We start from the raw sequence: 14,807 nt of genomic DNA, 5'->3' as shown, positions 1-14,807 counted from the left end.
ATATATATATATATATATATATATATATATATATATATATATATATATATATATATATATATATATATATTTCTGCCCAGAACCATGCCAAGTCTGTTCTCCAACTAGCCAAAAACTCCTTCATTAACAGAAAGTGTCAAAACCTTTCAAGATCTAATCCCCCCCATGACTTCTGGCATCTAGCCAAAAATATTTCCAATAACTTTGCGTCTTCTTCTTTCCCTCCTTTATTTCAACCAGATGGCACCACTGTTATCACATCTATTTCTAAAGCTGAACTCTTCACTCAAACCTTTGCTAAAAACTCTACCATGGACGATTCTGGGCTTGTTCCTTCCTCTCCTCCACCCTCTGACTACTTCATGCTACCTATTAATACTCTTCACAATGATGCCCTCACTGGCCTAAATCCTTGGAAGGCTTATGGACCTGAAGGGGTCCCTCCTATTGTTTTCCGAAACTGTGCCTCCGTGCTTGCACCTTGCCTTGTCAAACTCTTTCAGCTCTGTCTGTCAACATCTTCCTTTCCTTCTTACTGGAAGTTTGCCTACATTCAGCCTGTTCCTAAAAAGGGTGAGCATTCTAATCTCTCAAACTACTGTCCTATTACTTTAATTTCCTGCCTATCTAAAGTTTTTTAATCTATCCTCAACAGGAAGATTCTTAAACATCTATCACTTCACAACCTTCTATCTGATCGCCAGTATGGGTTCCGTCAAGGCCGCTCTACTGGTGATCTTCTGGCTTTCCTTACTGAGTCTTGGTCATCCTCTTTTAGAGATTTTGGTGAAACTTTTGCTGTTGCCTTGAGCATATCAAAAGCTTTTGATAGAGTCTGGCACAAAGCTTTAATTTCCAAACTACCCTCCTACAGATTTTATCCTTCTCTCTGTAACTCCACCTCAAGTTTCCTATCTGAACGTTCTATTGCTGCTGTGGTAGATGGTCACTGTTCTTCTCCTAAATCTATTAACAGTGGTGTTCCTCAGGGTTCTGTCCTGTCACCCACTCTCTTGTTATTCATTAATGATCTTCTAAACCAAACTTCTTGTCCTATCCACTCCTACACTGATGATACCACCCTGCACTTTTCCATGTCTTTTCATAGACGTCCAACCCTTCAGGAAGTAAACATTTCATGCAGGGAGGCCACAGAATGCTTGACTTCTGATCTTTCTAAAATTTCTGATTGGGGCAGAGCAAACTTGGTATTGTTCAATGTCTCAAAAACTCAATTCTTCCATCTATCAACTCGACACAACCTTCCAGACAACTATTCCCTCTTCTTCAATGCCACTCAACTGTCCCCCCTCTTCTACAGTGAACATCCTCGGTCTGTCCTTTACTTATAATCTGAACTGGAAACTTCGCATCTCATCTCTAGCTAAAACAGCTTCTATGAAGTTAGGCGTTCTGAGACATCTCCGCCAGTTTTTCTCACACCCCCTGGATGCTAACTCTGTACAAGGGCCTTATCCGTCCATGTATGGAGTATGCTTCACATGTTTGGGGGGGGGGGTTCCACTCATACTGCTCTTCTAGACAGGGTGGAATCAAAAGCTTTTCGTCTCATCAAGTCCTCTCCTCAAACTGACTGTCTTCAGCCTCTCTCTCATCACCGCAATGTTGCATCTCTAGCTGTCTTCTACCGCTATTTTCATGCTAACTGCTCTTCTGATCTTGCTAATTGCATGCTTCCCCCCCCCTCTTGTGGCCTTGCTGTACAAGACTTTCTTCTTTCTCTCATCCCTATTCTGTCCACCTCTCTAATGCAAGAGTTAACCAGTATTCTCAATCTTTCATCCCTTTCTCTGGTAAACTCTGGAACTCCCTGCCTGTTTCTATATTTCTACCTTCCTATGACTTGAATTCCTTGAAGAGGGAGGTTTCAAGACACTTACCCTTCAATTTTTGACTACTGCTTTGGGCCCTTTATGGGACTGGCATTTCCGTGGGCATTTTTTTTATTGGATTTTTGTTGCCCTTGGCCAGTGTCTCTCCTACATAAAAAAAAATAAAAATAATATATATATATATATATATATATATATATATATATTATTGTATTGAGTTTGTCCTTGTGTCATTTCAGATGTGAATGCTCCTGTTCTCCAGAAGCAAGCACAAATATTCTTCCTGAATGCTGATGGCTATGTTGTTTCCCTTTACAGAAATGTCTTATATAACAAATCAGTAAGTAAACAATATATATGTCTACTTTGACTATTTCCTAATAGTTTAATCCTGTTCTAGTCACATTCACTAGCAAGTAGCTAAACAGAACGCCTTCATTTATTGCATTCCCTTTGCATTCTGAATAGAAAAATGTATTTGTCATATCCTTATTTTTAAAATTGTTTTAGATTTACTTTCTTTCCTGGTTCTATTTTTTTCCTGTGATGGATTATTGTGTATGTTAGGGTGCCCAGTCTCCATGGCAGTGCATGTGGAATGCTAAGGTGATTTTTGGCATAGTTTGTGGCTGAAACATGGCATGTGGGTTGACTTGATTGTGTCATCAGAATGTGTTGGCTTACTTGATCACCAATTATTGTCAAATAATCAGAAACATTATCTTAATGACAGCTAGCAGTCTTGTGAATGCATGAGTATATTTCTATGACATTTTGAATAACCTGATCACTGCTGATTGTTGTGAACAAATAAACAAAATTACTAAAAGTAAACAAAGTAACTCCATATATGATGTGCTCAATTAAAGTTTTTAGCTTTAAAATCACCATAGACATAATTTTCTATGGCAACAATTTCATGAATATTTCAGTGCCTTGTCAGAATGTTTCATGGTTCTTGATTACACCTGTTCTGTCAGTCTGTCTGTCTATCTATCTTTCTATCTATCTATCCATCTATCTATCTGTCTGTCTGTCTGTCTGTCTCTGTCTCTGTCTGTCTGTCTGTATCTATCTATCTATCTATCTATCTATCTATCTATCTATCTATCTCTATCTATCTATCTATCTGTTTATTTATCTATCTATCTATCTATCTATCTATCTATCTATCTATCTATCTATCTATCTGATACCTCACTCCCTGTGAGAACATTTCCCAAGGCAGTGACTGCTCCTTATCCAAAACATTAACTGCATGGTCTTAACCAGCATCTCTTTCACACATGTACTCCCCTGCCCTTCATTCCAAGCAGCCTTCTTTTCCAATTAGCACTTTCAGGTTTACTAGTCTACACTTTCCTGGCAAACTTATTACTCTTCATCCTCTCAACATGACCCTGCCATGTCAATGTGTTCCTTGCAACCATTCAACCACTCCACAGTTTACACTGCTTACACAGGTGCTCATTAACTTACTTCTAATATAACTTTTTATTCTCATTGAACTTTTCATGAATCTTCCTACCAAATTTTCACCTACTTCTGCTTTCTCTTGTCAGCTCCTTCACATTCTTATTTCAAGCTTATACTCTTTTCTTCTCATTTCATATCTATGGTACATTTTTCTTTCTTCTTCTTCTTCTTCTTCTTCTTCTTCTTCTTCTTCTTCTTCTTCTTCTTCTTCTTCTTCTTCTTCTTCTTCTTCTTCTTCTTCTTCTTCTTCTTCTTCTTCTTCTTCTTCTTCTTCTTCTTCTTCTTCTTCTTCTTCTTCTTCTTCTTCTTCTTCTTCTTCTTCTTCTTCTTCTTCTTCTTCTTCTTCTTCTTCTTCTTCTTCTTCTTTCTTTCTTTCTTTCTTTCTTTCTTTCTTTCTTTCTTTTTTCTTCTTCTTCTTCTTCTTCTTCATCTTCTTCTTCTTCTTCTTCTTCTTCTTCTTCTTCTTCTTCTTCTTCTTCTTCTTCTTCTTCTTCTTCTTCTTCTTCTTCTTCTTCTTCTTTCTTTCTTTCTTTCTTTCTTTCTTTCTTCTTCTTCTTCTTCTTCTTCTTCTTCTTCTTCTTCTTCTTCTTCTTCTTCTTCTTCTTCTTCTTCTTCTTCTTCTTCTTCTTCTTCTTCTTCTTCTTCTTCTTTCACAGCCTTTTCAATTTCAACTGTCCACCATGCACTTCTCCTCACTCCTATTTCCCAAGCTTTTTGTATCCTATCACTTCTGCTGGTACTGTAGCCTTTATGACTTTGAATACATTAAACATCTTTACACTTGATTTTTTCCCAGTTGTCATCTTAGCCTTTCAAGCTTTTACTTATCATAATCCTCTCTGTGTTCCTTCTTATATAGTCTTTCACTAGTCACTATTGAACACATTTTCTCTCCACTACCATTTCTACCACATTCTCATCAGTCTCTCATTCTTAACTGCCACAACATAGTGATTTGAGCAAGTAAATATCCCTCTCACTGCCTTGTCATCCATCACATCTTTCCTTAGTCTTTTACTCTGTTACATAGTCATGATCTGCTCACCACTTTTATCCCTTCTACTTCCTCTCACACCTCACTCATTTCCATTAATGCAGTCATTCATTCCCAAACCTTTCATGTGTGTCTCCTGTCCTTTTGCTACATCACTTGTTACATCAGTCCTTCCCTTCCTAACATGTTCTATTACCTTTCCTTTTTCCCAGCTGAACTCGTGTCATTTATATTCATTGAGGCCAATCTCAGCACGCCCATGCTTCCCCTTCTTGAGGGATGAAGTGGAGCCTTCCTCTCTACCCAAAAATTGCAGTTTTCTCTCTCTTTTATGTTTTTTAGATTTTTTTAACTGTTTACTGTGAGTTTCAATTAAGAGTAGGCTGAACCTCATCACCTACATATATATTTATCAGTCACTCCACCATGCTCATTGTAAGAAATTAGATGTTTAACAACAATTATTGATATATATATATATATATATATATATATATATATATATATATATATATATATATATATATATATATATATATATATATATATATATATATATATATACACACACACACACACACACACACACACACATACATGCTTACATATATTTATTAAGTTATTGATGTATCATCACTAGGTTGAAATTAATGGGGAGCGGGATGTGATCCAGCGTGCCATGTCAGCGCCCCACAAGAAAAACTGGGCCATTGTTCTGCTTGGAGGTGGACATTTTGCTGCTGCTGTTTTCAGAGGTGTGTTACTCCTAAGTCACTGTAAGGAAGGTGAAGTAAGGTAGAAAAATTGTAAAAAAAAAAGTATAGTAACAATTTATCTTTAAAGAATGAAGTAAATGATTTTGAAGAAAGAAATGGAATAAATATTGAGCACCTGAAGGAGTCTATGATAAAGATATACATAATTATATAGTTCTTGTTTGCATCTGAAAGTTTGTTGTATTTGATATGTGTCAGTGCAAGGTCCTAATCAGTCTCATAGCAGTTAACCTCAGCTGGTTTAAATCACTCAGGCTCCCAGATATCAGTAATGTGCCACCCCCTATATATCACTTAGTTCCAAGTAACTTACCCATTGTCTTTGGTTCCTTTGCATGCTTAGGCTTCTGTGATGCATTATTGCCTTAGCACCATGTTAGAGTAGGGGGTTCACCAGAAAAGGCAGGTGCTGCCCAAGGATTGAACTCAGGACCTTCCACTTGCCAGGCAGACGAGCTAACCATTACACCACGATTGCCCACTGGTGACAATCCTCACAGGTGAATCACTCCACTGGATACTATTCACTGCATCATGTTAGAGTAGGGGTTTCTCCAGAAAAGGCAGACACCAGTTGGGGATTGAACCCAGGACTTTCCACTTGCCAAGTAGATGTGCTAACCATTACACCATGGTCACCTTCTGGTGACAATCCTCACACATCATTTTTCTCATCTCTTTCAATGCCATTTTCTCATCTTTTAGTGTTTATCATATTTTGTATCTGGAACTCCCTGCCTACAAAGAGGTTAATCAAACAGAGCAAAAGGTCCACCAAATTACACATTGCAAACCAAAGATGAATCCAAATGAATTTCATAACTTTACTAGGCAGAAGAGAGTGATTACATCTAGTATTGGACCAATTCTCAACTAAAATGGAGATTCACCAATGATGAGGAAATTAGTAGCATTCTTAACCCCTTCAATATGCTGATGCCTACATAGGTATCATGAAGCACCAGTGGCATATAAAATGACGCGTACGTAGGCATCATAGTTGGATTCTATTTTAGTTGTTGTTGAGCGACTGTCTTGACAGTCTATGTATTATGTCCTTGAGGTTCTATTGCTCCTCCCACCCTCTGGCTGAATAACTGTAAACAAAGGGTAGTGATAAACAGAAAAGCATCCAAGTGGGGTGCCACAGGGATCAGTCTCAGGACCTGTTCTCTTCCTTGTTTATATAAATGACATAGATGTGGGTATTACCAGTATAATATTAAAGTTTGGTGATGAGTTTTAATGCAGGTAAGTGTAAAGTGCTTCACATAGGATATTGAAACAAGAAAGCAAGGTATATGGAGAGATTTCAGATAGAATAATAAAAAAAACAAGATAAGTATCTTGAAATCTCCCTCTTGAAAAAGTTCATCATAAGAGGGAAGAAATACAGAAGCAGGCAGGGAGTTCCAGAGTTTACCAGAGAAATGGATGAATGATTAAGAATACTGGTTAACTCTTGTATTTGAGAGGCATACAGTTAGTGATATCAGAGGAGCAGTTAGCATGAAAATACCAGTAGAAGATAGTAAGAGCTGTAACATTGTGGCAATAAAAGAGAGAGGCTGAAGACAGTCAGTTAGAGGAGAGGAGTTGATTAGACAAAAAGCTTTTGATTTCATCCTCTCTAAAATAATAGTGTGAGTGGAACCCACCCCATACATGTGAAGCAAACTCCAATTCATGGACAGATAAGGCCCCTGTACAGAGTTAGCAGCTGAGGTGGGGGAGTGAGAAAAACTGGCAGAGACAACACAGAATGCCTAACTTCATAGAAGCTGCTTTAGCTGGAGATGAGATGCGAATTTCCCAGTTTATACTATAAGTAAAAGACAGACCGAAAATGTTCAGTGTAGAAGTTGAATGGCAATGAAGAAGAGGGGATAAATAAATGGAACGTTGTGTCGAGTTGATAAATAGAGGAATTGAGTTTTTGAGGCACTGAACATTACTAAGTTTCCTCTGCCCCATTCAGAAATTTTAGAGAGATCAGAAGTCAGGTGTTCTGTGGCTTCCCTGCATGAGTTGTTTACTTACTGAAAGATTGGACATCTATGAAAAGATGTGGAAAAGTGCAGGTTGGTATCATCAGCGTAGGAGTGGATAGGACAAGAAGTTTGGTTTGGAAGGTCATTCATGAATAATAGTCAGAGAGTGGGTGACAGGGCAAAACCTTGAGGAGCGCCATTGTTAATAGACTTAGGAGAACAGTGGCCGTCTGCCACAGTAGTAATAGAATGGTCAGAGAGAAAACTTAAGATGAAGTTACAGAGAAAAAGATAGAAACCATAGGAAATTAGTTTGGAAATCAAAGCTTTTGATATGTTTAAGGCAACAGCAAAAGTTTCATCAAAATCCCAAAAAAGTGTGTGTATTTTGTTCTCACATCTGATGTGATGCAGTGCTGTGGCTGTGCAGTACCATCAAATATACAACTGTGTGTGTTTTACCTAGTTGTATTTACCTAGTTATATAATATAGTGTTTGAGCAGGGCTCATAGTATGCTGTCTCCATATCTATATTTAACCAGCATTTCCTTAAACTTATACACGTTTGGTGCTGTAACAATATCCTCATTTAGACCATTCCAGATATCCACAGTTCTGTGTGGAAAACTATACTTCTTGATGTCCCTCAAACACTGACTCTTCCTGATCTTTGAGTGCCCTCTTGTCCGTCTAGCTTTATCTTCTTCCAGCAGCACCAGATCCTGCTTGTCTATCTTCTCAATGCAGTTAACTATTCTATATCTCCTTATTAGATCTCCTCTTTCTCTTCTAACTTGCAAAGTTGGCAGCCCAATTTCCTTCAACCTCTCTTTGCACATTAGGTCTTTCAGCTCTGGTACCATCCTTGTAGCTGCCCTCTGAATTCTTTCCAACTTCTTTATGTCTTTCTTCATATGCGGAGACCACACCACTGCTGCATATTCCAGTCTAGGACGTAGCATAGTGACTGATTTTTTTCATCATAGTCTTATCCATGTAATGAAATGCTACCCTAATATTTGTTAACATCCTGTACATCAAGCCAAATATCTCATTTATATGCCATTCTGGGGTCACCGTATCTTGAAAAACCACTCCTAGGTCTTTTTCCTCCTTGCTCCTTATTATTACTTCCTCCCCCATTTTATAGTCCCATGCAAGTCTTCTTTTACTCTTTCCCAATTCCATCACATGGCATTTCTTAGCATTGAATTTTAGTTTCCACCTCTTGCTCCACCCATAAATCTTGTCAATATCTCTTTGCAACGCCATACAATCAACGTGGCTCTTTATTACTCTTAACAATTTTGCATCATCAGCAAACAGATTAATATAACTGGTCAGACCCTCTTGCATATCATTGATGTATATTTGGAACATAGTGGGTGCTAACACTGACCCCTGTGGTACTCTGCTTGTTACATTACTCCAACTTGAACAGGTGTTCCTGATCACAGTTCTCATTTCTCTATCCTTTAAGTAGTCTCTCATCCACTTTAGCATTGTCCCTCTCAGTTCTCATATATGTTCCAACTTCCGCATTAGTCTTTTATTTGGAACTTTATCAAAAGTTTTTTTGATGTCCAAGTACACTGCATGTACCCACCCATCTCTGTTTTGTACTTCATCTATTATTCTTGTATAGAAACTTAGTAAATTTGTCACACATGACCTTCCTTTTCTGAAACCAAATTGACCTTTCCTTCTTGCTGGAAGTTTGCCTACATTCAACCTGTTCCTAAAAAGGGTGACCGTTCCAATCACTCAAACTACCGTCTTATTGCTTTAATTTCCTGCCTATCTAAATTTTTGAATCTATCCTCAACAGGAAGATTCTTAAACATCTATCACTTCACAACCTTCTATCTGATCGCCAGTATGGGTTCCGTCAAGGCCGCTCTACTGGTGATCTTCTGGCTTTCCTTACTGAGTCTTGGTCATCCTCTTTTAGAGATTTCGGTGAAACTTTTGCTGTTGCCTTGGACATATCAAAAGCTTTTGATAGAGTCTGGCACAAAGCTTTGATTTCCAAACTACCCTCCTACGGTTTCTGTCCTTCTCTCTGTAACTTCATCTCAAGTTTCCTTTCTGACCGTTCTATTGCTGCTGTGGTAGACGGTCACTGTTCTTCTCCTAAATCTATTAACACTGGTATTCCTCAGGGTTCTGTCCTGTCACCCACTCTCTTCTTATTATTCATTAATGATCTTCTAAACCAAACTTCTTGTCCTATCCACTCCTACGCTGATGATACCACCCTGCACTTTTCCATGTCTTTTCATAGACGTCCAACCCTTCAGGAGGTAAACATATCACGCAGGGAAGTCACAAAACGCTTGACTTCTGATCTTTCTAAAATTTCTGATTGGGGCAGAGCAAACTTGGTATCGTTCAATGCCTCAAAAACTCAATTCCTCCATCTATCAACTCAACACAACCTTCCAGACAACTATCCCCTCTTCTTCAATGACACTCAACTGTCCTCCTCTTCTACACTGAACATCCTCGGTCTGTCCTTTACTTATAATCTGAACTGGAAACTTCACATCTCATCTCTAGCTAAAACAGCTTCTATGAAGTTAGGTGTTATGAGACGTCTCTGCCAGTTTTTCTCACCCCCCAGCTGCTAACTCTGTACAAGGGCCTTATCTGTCCATGTATGGAGTATGCTTCACATGTCTGGGGGGGTTCCACTCATACTGCTCTTCTAGACAGGGTGGAATCAAAAGCTTTTCATCTCATCAACTCCTCTCCTCTAACTGACTGTCTTCAGCCTCTCTCTCACCGCCGCAATGTTGCATATCTAGCTGTCTTCTACCGCTATTTTCATGCTAACTGCTCTTCTGATCTTGCTAACTGCATGCCTCCCCTCCTTCCGCGGCCTCGCTGCACAAGACTTACTTCTTTCTCTCACCCCTATTCTGTCCACCTCTCTAACGCAAGAGTTAACCAGTATTCTCAGTCATTCATCCCTTTCTCTGGTAAACTCTGGAACTCCCTGCCTGCTTCTGTATTTCCACCTTCCTATGACTTGAATTCCTTCAAGAGGGAGGTTTCAAGACACTTATCCACCAATTTTTGACCACTGCTTTGACCCTTTTATGGGACTGGCATTTTAGTGGGCATTTTTTTTTATTAGATTTTTGTTGCCCTTGGCCAGTGTCCTTCCTACATAAAAAAGAATAAATAACTTTGTTCTCTTCCAAATATTTCACCCACTTTTCCTTGATCACTATTTCACAGATATTGCCCACAACACTAGTTAGCGACACTGGTCTATAATTTAGTGGCTCAGTCCTCTTTCCTCCTTTGTGTATTGGCACTATATTTGCTCTCTTGCACTCTCTTGGTACTCTTCCCTCTATCAGTGAGCTGTTAATCACATTCCAAATTGGCTCCACCACTTGTTCTCTACATTCATTTAATGTCCAACCTGACACTTCATCAGGTCCCATTGCTTTCTTGACATCCAACTTTTCTTACAATTTGCCAGTTTCATGTTTTTTGCACCAAGACTTCCTGTAAACCCCCCCTGCCTCACTTCCTCATTTGGTTCTGTAAAACCCGCTTCCACTTTGAACACAGACCTGAAACTCTCATTCATAATTTCACTCATCTCTTTTGCTGTTTGATATATCTTTTCTCCCTTTACTATGTTGTTACTAATGTTAATGTCATCTCTCCATTGATATATCTGTAAAAAAGCTTAGGCTCTTCTTCACACTTCTTTACCACATCCTTTTCAAATTGTTTCTCCTCCTCTCTTCTTATTCTAACATACTCATAAATTGCCTCCTTATACTGCTCTCTGTTATTTTCATTTCTTTGCTTCTTAAGTTTTTTGCAAGCTATATCTTTTCTTTTCTTAGGTTCTGCACATCTGGCATTATACCAAATATGGTTGCTCCTCCTTACTTTATATACAGGTACATACTTCTGCACACCTTCATTGTTCTTTTTCAGAAATGTTTTGTATTTCTCTTGCACTGTCTTGCCTTTTATAAGTCCTTTCTGATCAATACTCTCAAAGAATTTTCTTAACTCTGTAAAATTTGTCTTTATGTAATTAAGTCTCCCATTTTTATAATCCTCCTTAAATGGTATAAAATTTGTCTTTGTGTAATTAAGTCTCCCATTTTTATAATCCTCCTTAAATGGTAGAACCTCCCAATCTTGCTGTACCACTTCTAACACCACATGGTTACTTTTTCCCATTGGGCTTAAGTATTTAATGGTTGGACTGGGCTCCAGTTTTTTTTTGTGAATACTAGGTCTAGCATAAATAGTTCCTTCTCCCTTCTGTATCTTGTAAATTCCTCCACCCATTGGTCCATTGTATTCACCATAGTTAACTGTAGCATTTCTTCACTCCACGGTCTAGCATTTCCATTAACTTCCATGTCCTCCCAGCTTACATTTTTGCAGTTAAAGTGTCCCACTAGTAGTATTGTACTGTCCTTCCTTATCTTGTTGTCTAGGCACTTCAACACTTCCTCTTGCTTTTCTTGTGTCCCTCCAGCCTCCATGTATTAGTCTTCAGTGGCACATACGTTAATATGATCCTCCTCCTTTCTCTCCCACTAGTCTTGATTGTTATACCTATAACCTCCATCATGCCATCTTCATATTGCACTTCTTCCACATACATATCATCTTGAACATTATCACTACTCCTCCTGCTCCTTTTCCTATTCTATTTCTCCCCCAATAATTATATCTCTCTTCCTTAAAGCTTAAGTGGACTTCCTCTTTTAACTTTGTTTTGGTTAGGCACAACACATCTGGTCTATTTTCCTTTAGGTAATCTCTCATTTCCAGTACACCTAAAAGTAACCTGTCTGTGTTTGTATACATTTCTCTTAATGTACTACTACTCCCATCACATATTTCTCTATCTGCTGCTGTGGTTCTTTCATTTCTTGTTCCCTTCCCCTAATATACCATTTCCTTAGTCTCATATCTAGTATGCTCCAATAAAATTTCCTTTTCTTGGTCTGTCCTCTCGTTTTTTCCTTGGCTTAATTTTTCAGATCCCTCTCTTTTTTCCTTTCTTCAAAGTTCATATCTCTTTTTACCCAATTATTCTTATATTCTGAACTATTAGCCAGCTTCCTGGTTCTTGCTAGGATCTCCTCTACTGCATCTTAGGATCTCATCCTCACTTTTAACAGTCTTTTACCTCCTTCCCTATATTTTCAAATTCTTTATGCTTCTTCTATTTCTTGTTCCAGTCCCTGTTCCTCATCTTGGACCATTGTAATAGTTTTCCTTACCAACTCCTTCTCTTCTCTCTCTCTGACAGACTTTACTGGGTTTTTCTTCTCTTGCAGTCCGGAAAAGGCCATACATTTCTTATCCACTGTGTCTCTCACCAAAATCTCCTTTTCTTTACTTGAATTACTGTGTCTGGTCTTTTCCTGCATTTGTTTTTAAGCACTGTGAAGCTCACTTTTTCATCCTCATGTTCTTTCTTCCAGGCATTTCTGTTCCTTCAGTTTGGTTTCACATACTGCCCCTTCCACTTTTCCTGCACTATCCTCCACCTTTTCTTGCAGCCTCTGCAGAGTTACTTCATATTCATTACACTTAGTCTTGAGAGTCTCATTTTCTTTCTTTAGTTCCTCCATTGCCTCTTTCATCTCATTGTTCATCTTTAGAGCACTCTCACATTCACTATACTTCTTTCTCAATTCTTTGTTTTCCATAATAAGTTTGTCCTACTTTTCCAGGATGCCAGAGATCAGTTCCCTCATGCACCTTATTTCTTTCTCTACACTAATTATCCTCCTCATATTTCCTTTCTCTTTTCTGAATCCTGAAAAATCCCTCTCTCCACTTGCCTCCACTAGTTGTCACAAGCCCACAGGGGTTTCAATAAAACGCACCCTCTGTCTCACCTCCTCACTTGGTTTGTTTACAAACGCATCACGACCGGTTGCACCACCTAGGTCTTCCTTTCCTTCCATTTCTTTTAACCTCAAAATACTCCTTTAGGTATTAAATTTGAAGACATGACACTCTGTAACCCCCTCTCACCCCTGCATATACATTACTAGGCCTCGTTTTGTCCAGATCCAGTAGCTTGTATCTTCAGCAGCTCTAGCACCCGCATCCGAACAGCTGGCTGGTGCACACACACACATACACACACACACATTAAGGGTAATCAATTATGTAGGAGTGTATGTGCCACCTATGACCAAAGCTTGGCTAAAAGAAGAGCACGAAGAGATGTTGGTAGATTTGTTAAAAGGTCTTGAAAAGATAGTAATGGAAAGTAGTGATATAGTTATTGTTGATGATTTTAATTGTAAGGAGATAAATTGGGAGACATTGACAACTACTGGAAGCAAGAACTTATGGAGTAATAGACTATTAAACTGGGTGGTGGAAAACTTGATGACTCAGTGGGTTGATTGTGACACTAGATTTAGTGGAAGAGATAAAACCATCAAGACTTGATTTAGTGTTTACTAAAGACATGGAAATTATTGAAACTATACACTATGATAGCCCTCTAGGTAAAAGTGATTATATGTTGTTGGAATTTAATTTGAAAAATTAAAATGTAATCAATGATGAAAATTATAAGGTGAAAAGATTTAAATATAGTAAAGTTGACTTTTAAAAATCAAGAAAGTACTTTGTTGCCATGAACTGGAAAGACTTTGAAGATGGAGAAGACGTTCGGAAAATATGTGATGAATTTATAAGGATATGTAATTCTGCTGTGGAGGAGCAAGATGCAGAAAGGGTAAAGAATGGTTCAGTACAAAATGCAAGGAAGCTAGAAATTGTAAGTCAAATGCTTGGAATAGATGGAAGAAGAAGAAAACTGAGACCAGATAGCAGGAATATATTGATGCTAGAAATAAGTACATTGTGGTAAAAAGAATGGAGAGAGGAAACTATGAAAGAAACATAATAGATAAGTGTATAAATGAACCCAAACTGTTCTTTAGACATATTATTGGGAAGATGAAGAAGAAGGAAGGTGTATCAAGATTGAAAGTTGAAGGAAAAATCTCTGAGGATGCACAGGACATGGTGGAAGTCATGAACAATAGTTTCAGATTGGTATTTACTGTGGAAGGGGAGTTTGATGCTGGAAGGGATAAGTTGGTGAGGAATATACCAAGTACAGTCCCAGTCAGTTATAAGGAAATACTTAAGATGATAGAAGAACTTGATATAAATAAAGCAACTGGTCCAGATGGAGTATCAAACTGGATATTGAAAGAATGTAGAGAACAACTGGCTGATAAAATTCAGTCTAGTGGTGACATCACTATCACAGGGAAGAGTATGAAAATATTGGAAGAGAGCAAATATTACACCAATATTCAAAGGAGGAAATATGGAAAAACCCACTAAATTATAGACCAGTGTCCTTGACTAGTGTTGTAGGAAAACTATGTGAAAGAACAATAAAGGAAAGATGGATAGAACATTTGGAAAGAGATAAAGTTTTGGTAAATTGTCAATTTGGATTTAGGAGGGGAAGATCATGCTACATGAACTTATTGTCCTTTTATTCAAGGGTAGTTGATGTTGTGCAGGAGAGAGGTGGATGGCTGGATGGTGTCTACTTAGACTTGAAGAAAGCATTTGACAAAGTACCACACTGAAGATTGCTATGGAAGATAAAAAATTATGGAAGAATTGGAGGAAGACTGCTGGAGTTGGTGGAGGATTATCTGGATGATAGAGAGATGA

At 38.2% G+C, this 14,807-nt stretch overlaps 1 protein-coding gene across 3 annotated transcripts in view; it reads left to right on the top strand.

Moving 5' to 3' along the window:
* Nucleotides 1-14,807, top strand: part of LOC135110854 (tRNA endonuclease ANKZF1-like) — a 169,324-nt gene that overhangs the window by 94,657 nt on the left and 59,860 nt on the right. For all 3 annotated transcript variants that reach the window (XM_064023462.1, XM_064023461.1, XM_064023460.1), the window contains 2 exons: nucleotides 2,093-2,193; nucleotides 4,964-5,078. In XM_064023462.1, coding sequence (XP_063879532.1) covers nucleotides 2,093-2,193; nucleotides 4,964-5,078 — 216 coding nt within the window. The remainder of the gene's footprint in view (nucleotides 1-2,092; nucleotides 2,194-4,963; nucleotides 5,079-14,807) is intronic.

This window comes from Scylla paramamosain, chromosome 21 (genome assembly GCF_035594125.1).
Source record: "Scylla paramamosain isolate STU-SP2022 chromosome 21, ASM3559412v1, whole genome shotgun sequence".
NCBI lineage: Eukaryota > Metazoa > Arthropoda > Malacostraca > Decapoda > Portunidae > Scylla > Scylla paramamosain.
This window is presented reverse-complemented; position numbering and strand designations above follow the sequence as displayed.